Raw genomic sequence first — 22,453 nt, 5'->3', positions numbered from 1 at the left:
ACGACACTATACTGCATTGCTTGGTAAATAGTTGCACTTAAACAGCAAGAGAGCGATAAAGAGTAATGTGTACTCACTTTAAACTGCCTGGAATTAGAGAAACAGCCTTGAAAAATGAAAGAACACTGTAAGCCATGGCCAAAGCACAATGATATAAAAGTTCACAGCAACCCCTTTTTTTTATTTTTTAGAATGGCTTGTAATGTATACAGTGCACAAAATCACCCACTTTATGAAAGTGGCTACACTGTGGAGACTTGTTTGTCTTCAGTATCTCTCACCTTTTCGGTACTTACCGGGTTACAAGGCAGTTTGCACTCATGTCTACACAATTTCTGTCATGATAATACCAGGTTTGAGTTGGTAGTGTACCCCTGTTTCAATCGATTTTTTTTTTAAAGACTTTTTTGTTTTTTGTTTTTGCTTTAAATAAAGCACAATTTAGCAGATGTAAACTGCAGACTAAAACCATTCTGTCTCATCTTTTCATAATGATATACTGACACATAGAAAAAACTTGGTTCCAATGCAGAGGCCCTAAATTCCTTGCTATCACTTCCAGCATTGGTTTTTACTGCTGAAAGAAGGACTGCAATTCCAACACACACACATACTGTTTCCCGTTGTCATGGTAACGTCCTACAAGGTGCCATGGAGCAATCGTCTCTTGTCTTCCTCTATCTCTTGTTCAGTCCTGATCGGCTTCGTCCGAAAGTATCGGAAGGCAGCAAATTGACAGAGCATCTGAGTGGTGTCAGGGGTGGATGAGTTAAGGAAAATCAAGGGTAAGGAATTTGTTTAACCCTGTCTGTACCAATCAGCAACAAGCATCAGTGTCATCTGTAAGTGGTGGTCCACAGAGGCTTAATTAAAGGAGCTGTGTCGTTGCTACTTAGAAGGGATTGACATTAACCCATTATGTGTCACTGGACTAGCCACAACTCGCCAAGCTGTTATATCATCAGACGATTAACCCCAAACCTGGCTACAATTTGTGTTATACTTTCCTATTGGGTAAAACAATATGAGAATCCCCGAGGCAGAGGGAGGTCATCATGAAAACATACAAACCAGGATTTTGAAACTGTTTGCAATCATTCACGGGCACTTCATGACAGCTGTGCAGCATACACAACTAAGAACAGCTCGGGATAAAGAGCAACTTGGTGAACATAGTCAATTTTTAGGTGTTTTTTTATTTTTATTTTCTGAAAGAGCAATACTTCTATGACATTCTAATGTTTGGGTTTATAAAACGAATGGGAAATGTATTTTTGGCAGTTTTAACTGAACACTATTCTTTATAGAATGGTGTGATTTAGTATGTCTTACAGGTCTTTTCAGATTTCATTAAAAACTTTAAACACTGTTACTTTAAACTCTGACAGCTTCTGAAAAGATATTGCTACTGCATTTAAAGTTGGTATCAGTCATTAGTAGAATGTGCTTTATTAATAATGAGTGTGTAAAATTTTAGGTTAATCTGATAATCCCTTCACTGTGGTTATCAGAGTTTTACATCCTTTTTTTTTTTTTTTTTTTTTTGGGGGGGGGGGGGGGGGTCTTATTCATCACACAGAGTGCACGTTGATGAGATTAAGCACTTGAATAGACCCTAAACTTCAAAGCCTCTTTTTTCAGTAAACATATTTCCAGAGTGTGAACTTTCTTTCTAATATTTAGAGAGGTTTGGAGGTCCATCTAAATTAAAGTGTATCTTTAGTCAAAAAATATTTTTGGATATGTGAAAGAGATGTATTTTAGTAATCTGTTGCACCAACAATCAGAAAAAAAAATGTTACGTATAAATGAAGAAAAAGTATATTTTGATATAGAAAATAAGAACTAAATCAGTGAGTCTGAAAGGAAAGACTATCAACTTTCTTTTGTTCTCAGGAACCAACAAGGGATTAAGGAACCAGCAAGAGATTATAGGCAACCTGGGAACAATAGCAAAGTTATAGTCTTCTTTTCAGACCCATTGGCTTTCGTGGTATGTTTATAACTTTAAATTTATTTTTCTTTGCTAATATTGAACATTTTTTTTCTGATTCTTGGTGTAATAGGTTACTGAAATGTAGCTCTTACACATATCAAAAAATATTTTTGGGCCAAAGATACACTTTAAGTTATAAATCATTAAAAGTCTGCTCTTTCAGAATCTGCCCGTAACTAAAAATCATGCATGGTGACTTCTTGTCAGTTTTGTGATGCAGGGTCACATCTGTATTATAAAGCAAATATTATTTCATACATGAGAGCAGTCTGACATGATACTGTAAACACAGATATTTTTGTAGTATTCATTTTGTTTATTTCAAGCCACTTTGGGCTCGCATAGATTCTAAAACCCACGAAAATATCTTCACAATTGTATAGTGTTTTTTATGTTTTGAAGTTTGATAAGGATTATGGAGTTAAGGGGTGGGGATCAGGGGTAGAGTGATAATTTTTTAATGATTGTTAAATGTTTCTTAGGGGCAACATGTGTGGGTTCACATGCCTATGGGCAATAGTAAATGTATTTACTTTTGTGTGCCCTGACCCTCATGTAGCCTCCATTCATTTCATTTTCATTTTGTGTAATGTGTACAGTACAGTGTATCCTTTGTAATGTTCATTCTGGTTTTTGTTTCATGTTTGTGATTTTAATGATATGTATCCTATATTCTTTACCTGGTCCAATAAATAATAATAATAATAATAACAATCTTCTCTGCACATTGTGAATGGATTGACAATTGTGCAGCACGAGTTCAAAAACCTGCAAACACGTTTTTGAGCCGCTCGGCATGAAAAATCAATCCTGGGATAATACTGATATTTACCATATTTGTAATTTCATACAGGGGAATGGTGGCAAGCATTTGTAATGCCTCGTAAGTATTACAAAACTCCATAAAGAGGGTTCCAACAGCTAGCACACACAAATCCTATGCAGAGCAAGTTTCTTTGGCAAGAGAGAATGTGCAAAGACGAAACAAATTGGAAATTGGAGATTGGAAAGGATACGATGCAGTCGAAGAAGAGGGTTCCCAGACTGCCCACAAGCCAGGGAAGATGTCTGAGGACGAAGACCACAGATGTGTCCTCCATGAGAATTGATGCTCCATAGAAGATGTTGCCCATGACTGTCAAGATGAACATCAGCATGGACACGCCCTCCACTGACCTTCTCTTAAACTTGAGAATAACAAGAAGACATTATGATAATAGGTTGGGGAACAGTATCACGCCACAGCTGACTGGAAAAGTGACTAAAATTGTGCGAGCAAATGATCATGACAATAGCAATAATGATACTGAGTAATGTAAGAACAATGACAGAAGATCATGATAACAATGATGACAATGATAATCATTATCATAATCACAGAATGATAACAAAGAGAGAAAAGAAAGTGCAAAAGTAAAGACCTGACATATTCATCCATGAATATATAGATCATCAAAGGATGAAAACATTCACATTTCATATGTGTGGCTCAAACACTGCAAGGGATTTTAGACCATTCTCAAATTGAACTAATACATGTATTATACAAATGACGCAAAGGGCAAAGAGGATCAGTGAGAATTGGAGGCATGAGTTTAACTTTGGAACTGTTTAACCCTAACTTACCTGGGCTATTTAGCGAGCTTGAATTCCTGGGGGGGGGGGGGGGGCCATTATGGCCCCCCCTTCAGATCTCGGCCGTTGATCGCGCGATCGCCGCAAAATTTTGCATGAACATAAAGCCGGATGTAATCTACAAGACTGCTAAGTTAGATTTTCAAAAAATTTGCATTTTCTATTTTAAATCAATTAATTATGCAAATATATGCAAAAGACCTCATTTTCATCTGTAATTGGCTTATAAAAGCTTATGGAATGCTGATTTTTGGTGTAAATATTCCTATTGACATTCCAAACATTTGCGTGTAAAAAAAAATTCAGCATCAAAACCAATTTCTTATGTTTTTTATTGTTTTATCAATTTTTTATGTATTTCTGTGTTTTTTCGAACTTTTGTTTTTGTTGTTTTTTTCAACAGAATTTGTCATACACATTTTTTGAAGCATAATTATACTAAAATGAATTGATTTCAGCCATTAAAATGAAAAATATGAATCTTTATATGAATTAATTGAAAAAACACAATTTGTATTGACTTTGTACACAAAATCACGTTTTTGAGCGATTTTGGGGTTGACGAAAATTTTTTGAAGGGGCGTGGCTTCGGAACGGTATGCCCGGGCGCGACAAATTTGGTCTCAAAAGTTGCGTGAGACTTGAAAGTAAAAAGTCAGCGAGCGGCGCGGTCAAAAAATTTTGCACGCCGGAATGGTCGCTGAATTTGTCGAGGGGGGGGGGGCCATTATGGCCCCCCCCCCCCCCCAGGTAAGTTAGGGTTAAGCCCATGAGTGCAGTGAGTGGGTTTTAGACTGTTTCCAAAGTTAAATGGGAGCATCCAATTCTCATTGATCAACGAAATAGGCCTGTGCATTATTTGTTTTATAAAATGGCCCCATAAATTCATGAAAATTCAACCTTTTTCCTCATCACGCTTCCAGTACACCTACAAGGCTTGAGCCATGCCTTCGGACTTTACCAGACCCATGGCCATGCGTTTGGATTTTACAGGACGCATGGCTCAGTGTGGATCAGTAAAAGATCAATGCATGATAACTGACCAATCAGATTGCAGAGATTCTAAAGCCCATTTATAATTCCTGCTAACAAACGCAGTAGAGGAGATGCACTGACAATTAATCTCCACAGTGATTCATACTCACATTCTTGATGAGCTGCGGAACCCTTGATCCTACATAGAAAATTCCTGAGAAGCAGCCACATACATAGCCAATGATGTCTAGTGTAGTCTGTTGGTGGAAGAAGAGATGGATAAAACATAAAAGAAGCAGGTGATGAAAGTGGCTAAATATTACATGTTAATTACATAAATTATTTCAGCACTCACTCTGTAAGAAAAAGAGAAATTTTCTCAAGTCACCTATTAAATTTCAAATCAAAGTTGATGACAGCTATGTGATCTGTGTGAAGCAAACTATGAAATGATTCTTCCACAGTGTACATCTGAATTCCAAAGTTTGAAAATTGGCACATTTTTGTTTATGGTCTCAAAAGAAAAGTCACATCTTGCATAGCCAGGTCCACATGTGAACATGTATGTGTGCATTCTATAATCATGCTGTCTATAAGAGCTCTCCTACAGCACTAAACAGTATACTATTTTAACCCGTTGAAGACGGACGGGTTTTGCGACAACACGCATTTCCCGTAGACACCTGCCCGAGCACACTCGGGACTAGTCCTCAACGGGTAACAACTTCTACACTTTTGTATTCATATGAAATACTGATTTCTTTGGCAGCACAATGGCATTTCGAAACTGAAACACTACTGCATGAAGTACTCAACTTTCTAGCACACTACTACTGAGTTTACAAAAAGGAGAACATTAACTCTTTATGTGCCACGTTCGCACGTCCGGCTCAGTCAACGGCGTGCCAACTTCGCATATTCTGCTCAACAAACAAAGCTGCCAAAACCGATCGATAAATCGCTAATCACTGCTAATCCCGCGGCACAATGAAAGTGTTTTTCGTGCTTTTGTTCCTCTCATATACAGCTTGCATTCTATGTGGTGATCGACTATCAAGCGGTGTTCCTAACTAGATTAGCTCGTACATTCTAAGTTCCTGTCACGGTTTTATGTGCAAAAGTCATGCCTTCACAGTAATGTAGCAACTGGTCATTTGAAAGAGAAATTGAAAATAGATTCGTCATATAATTTATATCGAAACAAAGTTTGCATTCCTCTTTAACTTTGCCTACTATTATGCCCATCCTAACAGAAATTTGTAGAGGTTATACAAGTTAGAAAAACAGAATTCTTTCTCAAAGCGTGACTACCTTCATGTCTCGGAATAACATGGCACACAGGGGGTTTCCACCATGGCACATAAAGAGTTAAAGCTGTAGTCTCAACATCTGTAACTTTTTCTACTGCAGTAAAAAAAAAATACATTGTATCAAAACTAATATATATAAACTTGTAAGAACTGCAGTCCAGGATTTTCATATCATCCTTCATGCAGGTTGATTTGTGATTTCATTCTTATAACACTGGTTCATAATCCAGAACATAAACCAGTTATGGGAATAAGTGTAATCAGTGATTCAGACCACAAGTCCCCAATGACCTCCTTTCTCAGTCTTTACAGGAAGTGACCTACATACAACAATGTATGTCACTTGCTAATCATGATGTCTTATTTAATTAACACATTCAAGGATTACTGAACACAGCGTGGCAAATACAGTTGTGTGTTTCTACGTTTGCTGACACATGTGACTCAACAGCAAAAGTTCTTTGCCAGCATGTCACAAATTTTAGGCACAGTGCATAGAATGTTACATATTTTTAAAAGATGTTGTGCAAAAATGCTTGCATATTGCTGTGGCATGCTAAAACACCCAATGGACCACCATAATTGTTAATTATCTTCTTCATAAGACTGAAAAATTGACAGGAATCTTGTCTTTACTTTGGTGGTTACAATGAGAGAAACAACCAAATTAGAAAATAATTTTCAATTTTTAACTCTTTATGTGCCATGTTTGCACGTCCCACTCAGTCGACGGCGTGCCAACTTCGCATATTCCGCTCAAACACACTAATCCGCTTAAACCAATCGATAAATCGCCTAACCCCGCGGTACAATGAAAGCTTTTCTCACGCTTTTGTTCCTTTTACATACAGCTTGCAATCTATGTGGTGATTGACTATCTAGAGGTGTTCCCAACTAAATATTCATGTAAATTCTATTAAAGTTTTTCTCATGATTTCATGTGCAAAAGTCATGCCTTTACAGTAATGTAGCAACTGGTCATTAAAAAAATTAATAGAAGTAGATCTGTCATACAATTTATATCAAAGCAAAGTTTGGCATTCCTCTTCAACTTTGCTCACTATCATGTCCAGCTTAACAGAAATTGGCAGAAGTTGTATAGACTGGAAAAACAGAATTCTTTCTCACAGCATGACTACTTTCGTGTCTCAGAATAACGTGGCACACAGGGGGTTTCCACCATGGCACATAAAGAGTTAAGAGCTGTCTATCATCAATGTAAACACAAATTGTCACTATTGACAGTGTATTCACATTTGTAGGAGTGTGAGAGTACTTGCAGAAAAAAAAAAAAGTCTGAAAGAAATCCGAAACTTATCGATCAAAAAGTCTGAAGTGCCTTAAATTCTCAATATTTCAATGCATTTGAATAGCAAAAGATCTAAAAAGTGGGTTTTGGGCAGAGTGAAAAAAGTATGAAATCAGATTAAACTCTGAACTCTCACGACCCTGCAATACTACAAAACAGAAAAGGAGGTTAATCTGATACATCATTAGAGCTATGCTGACACCCTTGAGGCCCTCTTCAGACTAAAGTACATGGAGGAAATATCAGAGGTATGCCCAATTACAGAGTGATAAGTTGACATACTTGTAAACATGTCATGTACCTTCACCTTTGGTCTCATTCTATTCACAACACATTCACTTCACTATCATACATGTGCACTCAAGAAGAATGTGCATACTCATTAGCCTTTCTCACCCACACTTGATGCGTTTAAAAACTGATTAGATAGCGCTAACAAAGCCTTCAGCCGCTCAGACCTCGACCACTGGTAATGTATCCCTGAAAGGAGGCTGCTGTCGTAGATCTGATAAATTTATCTCCATTAAAAAAAGGAAACAACAAGCAGGATGCCCTCGGGTCATACTTGGTATCTATCTCACATCCTCTCTATATCATAGCATGTGACTGAGCTGCTACCACGTGGTGTGTCTGCTAAATGTAAAGAAGTCACGTGGTATACTGCAATTGTACTTGAGTACTTGGTAGCTACCATATGAAGCATGCGAGAGGTGAAATCAGAGAAATCAGTGCAGTTTGCCTGAGGCTATTGGAGAGAGTCAGGCACTACAATACAATACATTAAAACTGATATTCAGTATACTCTTCCCATAAGGTTCAGAGTGCTTACAAAATTGACAAAAAAAAAAAAACATTTCTAAGTTTGCACAATTCAGAATTCAAGCACAGTGGATTTGTTGACTCCATGTACACAGAGACGGAGTGGTGTGTGAACTGACACATACTATATATGCACCTTATGTTCACTTAAACAACTGACTTGAGAGGACTACAAGAAGAAATCACTGGAAAATTTGAAAGGGATATAAAAATTAAACACAGTGCTTTGCATGCACTTGCCACTATGTTTCCAAATTGACATTTAAAACAGAGAAAGGGTGGAATCCAAACTGTGAAAGTTTTATTTAAAAAGGAGAAAAATTGATGTTCATTTTATGTACAAACAAGGATATTTACTGCCAGAGTGTAGTGTCTTTGTACCTCCCATTGATGTTTGTTTTTTTTTTTTTCATTTTGTTTGTTTCATTTCCATCTGAGAAGACAGCTCCATAGCCCAATAGCTTCAATAGTTGGTCTTCCATGGGGTCCAGTTGGATGTAAGGTGGGATTACTTTACCTGGTTAAACACCATGCTCTCTGCGATGAACAAATGAAGCAAGATCTGGATACAATATGCATAAGTTGTGACTCTCACACACAAGACCTCCATTTTACATCCTATCTGAGGGACAGAGTGTTTTGCCACTTACTAGAAGGGACAGCATGATTACACACAACATTACTCAGTGGGATCCCACCTGGTATCGAACCAAGATCCTTTGTATCACGAGGCAGACATGCTGACTGAACTAACTCACTGCCCAAATGTTGACATCTGGTATGTAGACATTTTGTATTGGAGATAAGATGAGCTTTTGATGATCAGTGGAACGGGGGTAACAGTGAAACGCAAGGCCTTTAGAATTACTTACAGTGAATATACAATCCTGCGTGTGGCGGTAATACTGTATACAACCGTCGTCCCTGCCGACTGAGAGCAGCGACCGTCCTGCGGCATGATGGGATTGTATGTGATGGGAGGAGGCCTGGCCCTGTTGCCATGGTAACGACATGAGAAGACTGGTTGAGAAGAGGAAGCCACAGCAGTAGATGACATGCGAGGGATTTGACAGCGACTGAATTGACGGGTGTTCATGTGAAGCCTCTGTAAATGGAATCAGAGAATGAAGCAAACTTGCGAGATAGTGACATGAGTTTACACGCAAAATCACAAATCAATTCTTTTATCTTCTCTCATTACACTCTTATCAATTTAGTACACTTTTTGTGATACTCAGGTATTGCTAAGTATGTTCCATAGATTCTCCCTGATATTCTAAATAAAATTGAAACCTTGCTTACACCTAAACACTGAACCATTCTGTTGCTTCATGGATTACTCTAGCAGTAAACTTAGAGTAAATGGATGCGAATGGCTAGAGTAAGCACTAGCCTTGATTTGATACAACATGATGACTTAAATTTACAAACAGTAAACATCACAAAGGCATGATATTCTAAACTCTCTTAATGAAGGTGAGTGATTATCATTAGTAAAAAAATTATGTTCATCACTGTCAGAAAAGAGAATGCCATTACAATCAGAGTATTCCAGATTTCAGTAAAATGTGGTAACTATGTCAGGCAAGGCTCCTATCTACTTCACAGATAATTCAGTGGTTTGCCCATTTCTCCTTGTCTAGATTTGTTTCATAAGACCATTTGAATTTGATAGAAATATTGCTTACAAATAACCAGCAATACATTTCTTCAAATAGCAAAAGTAAAGTGAAATGACCTTCACACTTGTTCTCCAATCATTTCAACAACTGAAACTCATTACTAATGCTGTTGGAAAATATAAATTGAAGACTGTTTCATTTCTAATTTTGCATGGGATATGTGTACTCTTGTAATGTTGTAAAGACAATATAAATATTACAGACAACTACACATTATGTACAATATCAAGTATATTTTGTTTTGATATATTTACATGGTTAAAGTATACGTTACAAACAAATATCTTTGAAAACATGACAGACCAGAACTTGACATAATTCACTCAGCAGCTCCATAAGATCCTGATATTTCCCTACAAAATGATGAATAATTATCCTTCTACTTTCATGACTGGGCTTACTGCTTTTCAAAATCATTACAACATATGTACTAATGGCTTCTGTCTCATCAGGCATGTTTTATGTTATCCCATAATCACTGATCACCAGAGACAAGTTTCACACATCATATGTATCAAATAAACATCTGTATAAGAGTACAAGGAAAGGAAAGCAAACTAACACTTATTATCCTTCCCTGACCGGGGTACAATGTACTATTGGTCGTGGAAGTCATTAAGGAACGAAATCTGTTTGACCCTGTTGCAAGAAAACTATTAAATACAAAATGCAGGTCTAAATGTTGAGTGGTTAAACATATAACAGGATACAGTGAAAGGTTAGTTCATTGTATATGCCCGGGTCGATTAATAATGATCTCTTTATTGTGAAAGTAATGAGAATTTCATGATTTTTTCTTCACATTATTCTTTGAAAATTTGAACGAATTTGTCCTTCTTTTCATGCATATACAAACAACCCAGCTATGAAAAAAAAAAAGCGTCTGGTCAGAGAATTTGGCTTAACTCTAACAAAGCATGTTCTTTTACTGATGCAATCCTAAACTAAATGGTATGATATATGATATGAACAATATGCCCCTTTTCTATGCATGAAAATATAATTGAAAGTAATTAATGTCCCATTCCCACAATTTTTCTTGAGAAAGGATTGTAATTATGGCAAATGAGACTTCCAAATAGACTTTGGAAGTAGACTCTTCACAGGGTTTCCCCTTATTTTTTCGCCATTAAACGTCGTTATGAAAGCCCTCCATTTTTAGCCACTCTTGAAAACTGGATGCCTCAAGACCAACTGGGTTGCCAAATTTTTAGTTAAAATGCTTTAAAAAAAGGAGGAGAGTTGTTTGTCCTGCAAGATTCCCTTTGCTACCTCACCATAGTACAAATGTATGTATAGTTACAATGGTAAAAGCACCTTTTACCTCTCTACAAAAATGTACAAATTGAAATGCATGCATTGATATGATAGACACTCACTTTAAGTCACTCTTAAAGTGTGGCTGGCACAGCAATACATCAAGACAAACTGGTGGGCCAAATTTCATTTGAATTGCCTTCAAACTCAATGAACTCTTGCTTTTAGGCCTGTTGCATAGTGTTGATCGCACTGAATTCTAAAACGAGCACACTGTTTGTTTGTGTTTTTTTATCTTCCACTTCATTGGAGACACTTCAATTAGTCTTGTCCCTCTCTTGGTAAAAACAAGAAGATTGATCAAAACCAAATGTACAAGCATGCAAACTACACAAAATTCTCTTTTTTTTTGTTGTTGTTTTGTTGGTTGTTACTGTTGGCTTTTTTATCTTTTTTTTTTCAAATCTATTTAGTACCTTTGTTTTTGTTGAGAAGTGGGGTTCTTGCAGTCTCCAAAGTCCCTACCACCACATCCCCTTGGTCCCTGCCCTAATGTGAACACTTACTTTCTTAAACTATGTTTTATACGTTTGATATACATAATGTACACACAGGTTTATCTCCACTGCAACAAAACATACATGCAACTGGTTGACCCAAGACTCATCAGTATGTATACATGTATTGAAAGCTAAAACCATGGCTTGATGTATGTATTGAAAGCTAGTGTAACACCATGGCTTGAAAGCTAAAGGCAAAGAATACAGGCTTACAGATAGAGGCCTATTATTACACTGGTAGAGGAGTTCATTCTTAACTGATCTCTCTTTAGAACTCATTGAGGAGGAGGGCTCAAAGAGAGAACTTGTGTTTTGTTCTCTGCAACTTGAACCCATACTGGGCATTCAACTTCAAGCAGGATTAGAGGTCGAGAAGAGATTAGGGGTCGAGATGGGATCAGGGGTCAAGATACCATCACCATGCACAAGGGTGGATCAATGCCAGGCAGGGGTGAAAGGGCTTGTGCTGGCCATCTCACTGTCCAGTGTGTATCCTGTAATCCCTTCATTGTTTGACCTGTTGCCTGAGTCTGCTGGTACCCTTTTGTTCTCTGCAACTTGAACCCATACTGGGCATTCAACTTCAAGCAGGATTAGAGGTCGAGAAGAGATTAGGGGTCGAGATGGGATCAGGGGTCAAGATACCATCACCATGCACAAGGGTGGATCAATGCCAGGCAGGGGTGAAAGGGCTTGTGCTGGCCATCTCACTGTCCAGTGTGTATCCTGTAATCCCTTCATTGTTTGACCTGTTGCCTGAGTCTGCTGGTACCCTTGGCAGTCTCAATTGACTACTTTGATCACTGACAATGATGTTGGGTTCTGAGTTTGGCAATGGCTTCCTTGCATCTTACAATTACAAGTGTATGCAGGATGGAGAGATTAACCCTTTATGTGCCAATGAGTCAAATAGGCACAAATTTCACACACAAACCAACGGTCAGGTGATTAATGTGACAAACATATTACGATAAAGGTAAAACTGATGTTTTGTCCCCAGGAACTTGATAAACATGTATCCATACAAATGCTTATGCTCTAGCAGTTTTTCAAACATAACAATATATGCACAGATACAAGGGTTTGTTTTCTTGCAAAATCATGATAAATGTTCTCAAGATGACACAAATATGGTGACACAAATATACGAATGAGTCGAACATCACCTTTTTCCTAAATATTACTTCAATAAACAAATCATTAGCAAGCCCCAAACACAAATCAACAAATCACAAAAGTACAAGAAAGATTACTTTCAAACATTTCAATTTTCAACAACGACATTTTTTTTTTTTTACTTCTTACCTGCAATTGGAACTCTTTTCCTTTTGTTCTTGATGTAATAGTAGACAAACTGGGAAATGATGATTACATCCATGAGAATGTAATAGGCAGCTGTGGCAAGCTATGGAGTCAGAAAACAAAGCAAAATCAAGACTTGTTATCGACATGAAAACATCAAACTACTGTAAAATACAACAAAAGTACCATCAAAATCATGAATTACTTCTACAAAGTGTGTACAAGACACATCTCAGCAGGAAATGCATTTTTTTTTCTACCTCAGATGAGTTTCAGTGAATTGTTCCAGGGAGGTGAAACGAGGTGTCATAATATGTGTGAAAAAATGTTACATGTGAAGTTTCTATAATGGCCGTAAAACATTACAGATTCCAGCAAATGATTTAAAGTTCTATCGATGAATACAGCTATGTGATATGACTAAGCTTTTCTGACACAATGTATAATAGTTATTTTGATATATATGATGTCATAAAGAGTAACATCCATTTTTAACGAAAGCAAGAGTTCAAAATCATATACAATTACTACGTCAGGAACATAAATATGAAGAGGATATGCTACTCGTGGATACCTAAAGATCCTTCTTGGGATGAGGTTTGGTCATTAAACAGAATCTAATGGTTTAGAGATTGGATATATCTTTGTGAAACTAAAAATAAATCACTTTTAAACGAGTCATTGATAATCACTGGCACTCTGATTAATCCTACAAGGTATTTGGACTGTAAAACAATTGCCTCTTGTTTCAAAATATTTGAGATTTCAGTCTATTTTCCTGCAACAGTAAACTGTTGTGATATTCAAGATCTATTTCCCCATGATGTAGATTCAGAGCCAATATTTCATAACCTGGATGCCTAGATCATTTTTGTCAAATATTTTCCTCTCCTCATGAAATACATGACATCTACATGCCTTTCAGAGTCAGTGATATGCCTGACATATAACTTAAGATATCTTTATTGCATTTATCCGTACAAAACAAATTTTGAATATTTTGAGTCCTTGGCTTGTCTGCATGGATCTCATATGAAAGCATCAAATCTATTCATTAAAAGCACCATTTTTAAATCAACCAGTGAAATTTATTACCCACAATAAGAGCATATGTGAGCCGCCACAACAAAAAAAGGTCCGAAATTCGCTGAAGGATGAGCCGAGGAAATCGAGTTTGAAGTCAGATTATCAAAATCAGTCAAAACCATCAAATTTCTGTTTTGGCCTAATTTTGTAGTCTAATTGTATTGTCTATCATCTGCCAAAATTTTGAAGCAAGATGACCAAAGAAGAAGCAAGAAATTAGCATTTCCTGAGCCATGATTGTCCGACTTTTAACGAACAGTAATGTGTCCGAAGATTTGGATTAAGCGCCGCAAAACTGTCTTACCTCCCCTTGATCACAATTGCGTCGGAAGGAAAACTTTGAAGGTGGTTTTATACTCAAAATGCTGATTTCTTAGACCACTCAACATAATCTCATAAAATCGTTGGTATCTCCGAAACTGACTACTTTTATGAGTCGTGTTATGTATGAAATTAAAGCAGAAGAGTAAGGGAATAATGTCATGTCATTTTTAGAAATTCGACCTCCCCCGACTTTTGTATCCTTTTGTTATAGCGGGTCACGTATTTTCATTGTCTCAAGAGCACAAGCGCAGAAGTTTCTTAGAGACTTTTTTTCATATTCGCAATCAACATAACATTACATCTCACCTGAGTGGCAAGCTGTTTGGCTAGAATACACCCCAACATATTGGACATATCGCCCATCATCCACAGTATGAGGAACGAGGGCGCTATGGCCTCGTCCATCTTGCCCCGCTTGTAGTTCTCGTAGAATTGCCTTGAGGTGAGTAAAGTAAAGTGAACAGGCAGATACTGGTATGTGAGTAAAGTAGAATGCAAACAGGCAGATATTACAGACAGGTGGCATAGAAACTGATTACAATCAATGAAAGAAAAAGAGCACATTAGAGCAAAATCTGCATAATGTTTCTTTCATATTAAACTCATATAACACATAAATAAGACCCTCTGTAACTGCTGGAAATGAAGAGCCCCTGACATTGAGTTTCTTTTCTTTCTTTCTTTTTTTTTGGGGGGGGGGTTGATTTTTTATTCAACAAATATCAATCTAATGATATGAACTGTTCTTCACACAAGAATTTTGGCTACTTGTTTATAATTTTTCAAACATGATTATCATCAAAAGGTATCTGTGAGTTGCAACCACACTCAAGAAGCCCACTCCAATTACTAGGGGTTAATCCGCTAATTTCTTTTCCCGTAACTGGTGATTGTGGTGGTGGCAACAAAGATGACAATAGAGCAACTGCAAGAATTTCATACAGTCGCTGTTTCATATTTGTTTTTTTTTCATATAGCGTACATCAATAATTATGTTGTTATTCATGTTATTGCATTTGATCACCCCTCTCCCCCCCCCCCCCCTAAAAAAAAACCAACACTACAAATGGTGAAAGGTGGGTGCATACTTACGGAAAGAAAACCACAATCCAGCATAAAATTTGCGCAAGGCCAAGAATGAAGCCAGCATACTCCATGGAGTCCGTCACGCACTCCCTGAAAATGTTCCACACCCACGGCACATGGTCAGGTTCTGCTGAGCAGTTCTCGTGCTTCACACCGGAGCCGTAGAAATTTGTCCCATACCCCAGGTCTACTGACAGCAGCTTCAGTGGTGTTATATCATCCATTATGGTGCTGGAGAAAGGTAAATTATATGCCACAATCTTCTCCAAATTATAAATATTTACATGAGAATGTGATTTCATGTTTATGTTTAAATATTTACCATCTGATGTCTTCACTCATCTGTGCAGTGCATGCACACAAGAAGCATTTCAAAAATGTTGCGTAAATATATCAACATCTCTACCCCTAATACAGTACCAGGTATCTGGATACGCAGCAGCTTGACACATACTGTGTATCATTTTTCACATATAACATTGCACATCTATTTCAAACCTATTGAAGACGAGTTCCGAGTATACTCGGGCAAGTGTCTATGGCAGGGCTGCACACTAACCCATTTTTTCTGCCGGTCCAACCTGTCTCTGTCGGACCGGTAAATGCTCTGTTTTACCATTTTTTACCGGTCCGAACAGAAAATTTACCGGTCAACAACGACAACATAAAAAAACAATAAATGACTCGCAAACTTATTTTCTTGTTTTTTATGGACGTTTTACCCCCCCCCCCCCCCAAACCCATGTACATTTTACAGATTAATATTTTTTTTGGGTAAAACTTGCATTATTTGTTGCACAAGAAATAAAAAAAAATAGGAAAAAATAGAATGTTTGTTTGCGAATTACAGTGTAAACTGATAATGAACAAAATCAGATTGTATCAAATGCGTTTGTGACTTTTTCTAAACATCGGCGCACGAACTTGCTGCGTAACCTGATCTTGATGGTCAGTTGGATTGCGACGATTTAATGAATTATTTTAGCTGTGATATTTTCTGATGCACGCGCTACAAGGGGTTCTTTATTTTTCTCCCGATAATCTATATATTCGCATTTGTGCATGCGTTCTTGAAAGGTACACGACATGCAGGGCCGAATTCGCAATCCTTTTAGCGCCCATTTCCACCTCAAATATTAGCGGGATTGTGATGATTTCATAAATTACTTCGGCTGTAATATTTTCTGATACACGCGCCAAAAGGGGTTGAAAATGTGTCCTTTATTTTTTTCCCGATAAACTCTTCGAATTTCGCAAGTGCGTTCTCATAAGATGCACCACGTGGCCGAATTCATGATACTTTTTGCGCCTATTTCTACCTCAAATATCAGCGGGATTGTGGCGATTTCATAAATTACTTCGGCTGTAATCTTTTATGATGCACGCGCCAAAAGGGGTTGAAAATGTATCCTTTATTTTTTCCCGATAAACTCTTCGAATTTCGTAAGTGCGTTCTTAAAAGATGTTCCACACGGCCGAATTCATGATACTTTTTGCGCTTTATATTTCTACCTCAAATATCAGTGGAATTGTGGCGATTTCATTAATTACTTCGGATGTAACTTTTTGTGATGCACGCACCGGCTAGAATGGTTGAAAATGCGTTCTTTATTGTTCTCCCCATAATCTCTTCTCATTCCCTACATGCGTTCTTGAAAGGTACCGGTATACGACACGGCCGAATTCACGATCCTTTTTGCGCCTATTTCTACCTCAAATATCAGCGGGATTGCGATGATTTTATGAATTACTTCGGCTGTAATCTTTTATGATACACGCGCCAAAAGGGGTTGAAAATGTGTCCTTTATTTTCCGCGATAAACTCTTCGCATTCGTAAATGCGTTCTTAAAAGATATATGACACGGCCAATAATCATGATTCTCATTGCGCCTATTGTTTCCTCAACCTTCAACGGGATTGCGATGATTTCATGAATTATCATTCGGCTGTAATCTTTATGATGCACGGGCCAAAAGGAGTTGAAAATGTGTCCTGTATTTTTCACCCAATAATCACTTGTCATTGCGTACATGCCTACACGTCACGGCCGTATTCACGATCCTTTTAGCGCCTATTTCTACATCAAATATCAGCCGAATTGTGGCGATTTCATGAATTACTTCGGATGTAATCTTTTGTGATGCACGCATCAGCTAGAATGGTTGAAAATGCGCTCTTTATTTTTCTCCCCATAATCTCTTCGCATTCCGTATAATGCGTTCTTGAAAGGTACCTATACGACACGGCCGAATTCACGATCCTTTTTGCGCCTATTTCTACCTCAAATATCAGCGGGATTGCCATGATTTCATGTATGACTTCGGATGTAATCTTTTATGATACACGCGCCAAAAGGGGTTGAAAATGTGTCCTTTATTTTTCCCCGATAAACTCTTCGCATTTCGTAAATGAGTTCTAAAAAGATACACGACACGGCCAAAAATCATGATTCTTTTGCGCCTATCGTTTCCTCAAACTTCAACGGGATTGCGATGATTTCATGAATTATTATTCGGCTGTAATCTTTATGATGCACGGGCCAAAAGGGGTTGAAATGTGTCCTGAATTTTTCACCCAATAATCACTTCGCATTGCGTATACATGCCTATACGTCACGGCCGAATTCACGATCCTTTTAGCGCCTATATTTCTGCATCAAATATCAGCGGGATTGCGATATGTCATTAATTATTTCGGATGTAATCTTTTGTGATACATGCACCAGAAGGGTTGAAAATGCGTTCTTTATTTTTCTCCCGATAATTTCTACGCATTTGTGCATGCGTTTTCAAAATTATACACTGCATGCAGGGCCGAATTCGAGATTCTTTTTGCGCCTATTATTGTTTACTCAAATTCCAACGGGATTGCGAAATTTTCCTGAATTACTATTCGGCTGTAATCTATATGATGCAAGCGCCAAAAGGGGTGAAAATGTGTCCTTTATTTTTCTCCCGCTAATCTTTTCCCATTTCTTACATGCGTTCTTAAAAGGTATACGACACGGCCGAATTCACGATCCTTTTTGCGCCTATTTCTACCTCAAATATCAGCGGGATTGTGGCGATTTCATGAATAACTTCGGATGTAATATTTTGTATAATGCACGCACCAGAAGGGTAAAAATGTGGGTTTTTTTTTATTTTCTCCCGATAATCTTGTCGCATTTGTGCATGCGTTTTTGATAACCAACACGGCATGCAGGACTGAATTCAAGATCCTTTTTTCGCCTATTATTTTCTCAAATTTCAACGGGATTGCGTTGATTTTATGAACTGTTATTCAGCTGTTATCATCTATGATGCACTCACGAAATGTGTCCTTTATTTGTTTCTGTTTTTTTCTCCTCTGTAATCTCTTCGCATTTCGTAAGTAAGCTTCTGAAAGATACGACGCGGCCGGTGGAATTCATGATCCTTTTTGGGACGATTTCTACCTCAAATATGTAAGCGGGACTGCGATGATTTCATGATTTTTTTTTCTCCCTAGTATTATCTCTTCACATTTTGTGCATGCGTTCTTAAAAAGTACACGGAAGGGCCGATTTCGTGATCCTTTTTGCGCCTATCTTCATTATGAGACCATTCTGAACGAATGAAAATATTCATTTGTGAAATGACTGTGTAAAATGAAAATAAACGCAATCAGATCCATTTACTGTATCGCTGAATATCGAATGTCTTTTTACTTTTTCTAAAAATCGACACAAGTAAATTAGTTATTACATAAGTGCCACACTGCTGCGAAGCCGGGATCGGATCGATCTTGCGTTAAAAAATCATGCGTAAAATGACCCAGAAATGCGTGCGCTTCTTTCAATGCTTCTTGTCTGGCATGACCGCCGATCGCAAGCAAACGAAACGCAGTTACACTGTACATGCTTTGCATCGTGTGCTTTGCATGTATTGCGTTGCATGGCAGTGCGTGAGCAGCGCCAAATGCGCAAGCGAGCGCGAATAACTGGTCGACTGCTAGTGTTCAAAACTAATATATATGTTTTACTGTACAAATTGCACCGGTAGACATAAACGAAAACTTGCGTAAAACTTGTTGAACAGTGCGATATCTTGCATTCTGTTTCTCCCTGAACGGGGCTGCTCTTTTTCTTTCTACTGACCCCACCAATGCTTTTTTTTGCTGGTCATGTCGGACCGGTAACTTGTGGATTTCCTGAAAAGTTACCGGTCCGACGGTGACTTTTGCCGGTCTTTGACCGTCGGACCGGCGCCAATGTGCAGCCCTGTCTATGGGAAATGCGTGTTGTAGCAAAATCAGCCCATCCTCAACGGGTTAACATGAACCTATGTCCTTGATGTCTCCTGAGGGCTAAAATGCTGAGCAGCACTACAACCATCTCAAAAAAAATCTCTTTTCCATTCATTTAGAGCAAGCGTTACAAGGGATTTTGCTCACAAGACAATATTAGTACTGTACATACACAAACAAGAAATTGATGAAAATCTGAGCAAGGTCAGGCCATTACAAAACATTTGTAACGATCGACAGCATAACCCCCTAACATGGCATCTGGCAAACTGGAATAACTGTATTTTTTATCAAATGGTGACAGCCTTACTATCATTCATTTACAGGAATAGCCTTACTATCTGGCTGAGTATCAATCATTGGTACAGGAAATAGAATAAGTTAGCCTGTCATGATGCAACATGTTTGCACACATTTGTATTAAAGTTCCTCAGTATCAACAAGAAACTGTTTCTATCTGGGACATGAAATGAAATATGAAATATTAAGTTATTAGCATGAAAACTAGGCTTGAGCAACGTCTGGTACATGACAATGACATCATGTATGGGGTCAAATTCATCTGTAGTGTTGGTGGATGCTACATGATCGAAAACTCACTGGTACAAAAATTGTCATGCTGTGTTTACTGTCTGCCCAACAAATCTTCAAAATACAAGGAAAAATCTTCACTAATCTTTGCTTTGGCCTTTGCATCAAAATTCTGTACAAGCAGTCAATTAGGTAAATATTTTACTGTAAGAACACATTTTATTTCTTTGAAATGCATTGATATCATCTGAAATTAGTTTAGTCATCAAGTCAATGCTATATCATTATTGGCAACAGAGAGCTCTCAAATAGGCAAGGGCATTTCTTCTTCTTTTTTTTTAATTGTTAAAGCAATCCACATTGCCATTGAATATCATTAATCACTAATAAACATTATCTTTTTTTTAAAAGAAAGTGCAACAATACTAAATCAGTAAATGTTTGATGTGGACCTGTAGGCCGAATGAATAGAAACAACTCTGAATACTGTATAACACATGATAAGCCTGTGACTATTGAGCCTACTAGAGGGTCTAGATACTCCACTACGCACTACACCAAAAGATCAGTCAGTCTGTAATTATCGGCAGGGATAATGTTCCTTGGAGATGACTGGTTTCATGGAATCTCTCTCTGGAGGAGAACTGTCAATTTCTTTTAAATGTTTATAAAACTCCTCCAAACAGAGAGATTCTGTCTAGGCACTTAGAAGAAGTGCTAGTAGTAGGACCAACTTGTCATTTTAAAATGAGGACAAGTGCTCAAGGCCATTCAACTCCACAATGATATTTAACTGTTTAAATTTACACTTGTTGAAGATGTGACAAAGTGGAACCTTCATCTTCTTTGGCATTTGTGAGTAGATTGGGTGTCTAATGCTATTTATGGCTATGTAGCTGAAAAGATCCAGAGCAGTATCGAAACAGCAACAAAACAAATGGGAAGAAATAAACATAACCACTAACGTTAGTCCTACCATTAGTCCAGTTAAAGTACATCCTACACTTTTAGATTCTAACAAGAATAACATTGTTAACAAGACTCGAGTAGACATCTTCATGTAATCATAACATTGCCTTTAACAATGATTTATTTATAATGAATTATTATAAGCACACTACTGTAGTGAAACTAGATCTCGAGGTAGTTCTACTCTCTCTGAAGAAGTGATGTAAACTTAAAACTGGTACGGTACTGTACTACGCGTTTTTGCAGTTTACATTTAAAGAGTAACACTTCTAGCAGAAACCTACAGACTACTGACCTACTGGTACTGCATTGTACTGAACGTAAACATGGTAAACTTACTGGCACTGTAACTGGCCCGCCACTAACCCCGGGACGCTCCGTATACACAGTTACACACTGTGGGAGCGTCCTGAGTCAATAGAGTGCTATATCGGTAAGCTTGAAAAACATACACAGTCTGTCACAGATTTTCGCACCTCCGCAGGTTTCGAATATCACGAGGAAAAAACGAACTTTTATAGTATACATAAGATTCTTATCTAATTAATACCCTTCGTTCACCTTGTTCTTGTTCACATTGGTCCAATGATCTTGAAAAAACGTTTTTTTCACGGCCATATACGGGTCCGTAGTCCTAGCTCCCCATCCCATTCACCATTTTCGAAATCAGTATGCAGTACACTGCGCACGTAAATATTCATGTGCTGGCGGAGTCGCAATGCGTTTAGCCTTCTGACAATGCCAGCGCGCGCGCACCCACCCAGAAAGCAACGCAATATACAGCGAGAGGGTTTGCCAACAGTATGATAAGGCCTTGCCACAAAGCTACACGACTTGATTGCCAGCGCATGCGCACAAATCTCAAATCCATTTACTGTATAAGATGTAGTTCTCCCGAGTTCCTCTCGACCGAGTCGCATTTAACTCATCAAACCGAGCAGAAAGGGACTATTACCAGAACCAAAAGTTGAACGCAGTCAGTCTTCAACATTACATCTTCACCTGTAAGTCTTCATATTGCGGAATTTTTGCGATTTCATATTGATTTTTAGGCGCTATACTTCGCCTGTCATGATCATGTCTGCTACAATGCGCAGCCCCAACACTACGTGTTGGGGCTGGTCGCAGTTAGCCCGCCACCACTCTCGTCCGTCGAGTCCTTGCTTTCTTCTCTCACTCTCTCTGTCTTTACTCATATTGATTCAAAGCAATAATTACTTCAATTCAAACATTAATTCAATCCGTAATAAGCCGATGATATATTTACCTTTCCTGGAATCTGCCACTGAGATGAACTTCGACGACAAGTTCCACGCCACAGCAATAAAACTAGTTTACACTGGCA

General features: G+C 38.0%; 1 protein-coding gene across 2 annotated transcripts; it reads right to left on the bottom strand.

Annotated features, from left to right (window-relative positions):
• Positions 1–608: 608 nt before the first annotated feature.
• Positions 609–22,453, bottom strand: LOC139739698 (lysosomal amino acid transporter 1 homolog). Of its 2 annotated transcripts, XM_071650309.1 has the most exons (8): positions 22,376–22,453; positions 15,348–15,572; positions 14,562–14,691; positions 12,849–12,948; positions 8,917–9,149; positions 4,777–4,863; positions 3,013–3,183; positions 609–744 (listed from the first exon to the last, which is right to left on the bottom strand). In XM_071650309.1, exons 2-8 carry the CDS (start codon positions 15,563–15,565, stop codon positions 640–642), a joined length of 1,044 nt encoding a protein of 347 aa, XP_071506410.1. In that variant the 5' UTR covers positions 15,566–15,572; positions 22,376–22,453; the 3' UTR covers positions 609–639. The 2 variants fall into 2 exon arrangements, with proteins under 2 accessions (XP_071506410.1, XP_071506409.1); XM_071650308.1 differs by lacking the exon at positions 22,376–22,453 and having other exon boundaries at positions 15,348–15,720.

This window comes from Diadema antillarum, unplaced genomic scaffold (assembly GCF_040938485.1).
Source record: "Diadema antillarum isolate AM-2024a unplaced genomic scaffold, OU_Dant_1.0 seq00000810_RagTag, whole genome shotgun sequence".
Taxonomy (NCBI): Eukaryota; Metazoa; Echinodermata; class Echinoidea; order Diadematoida; family Diadematidae; genus Diadema; species Diadema antillarum.
This window is presented reverse-complemented; position numbering and strand designations above follow the sequence as displayed.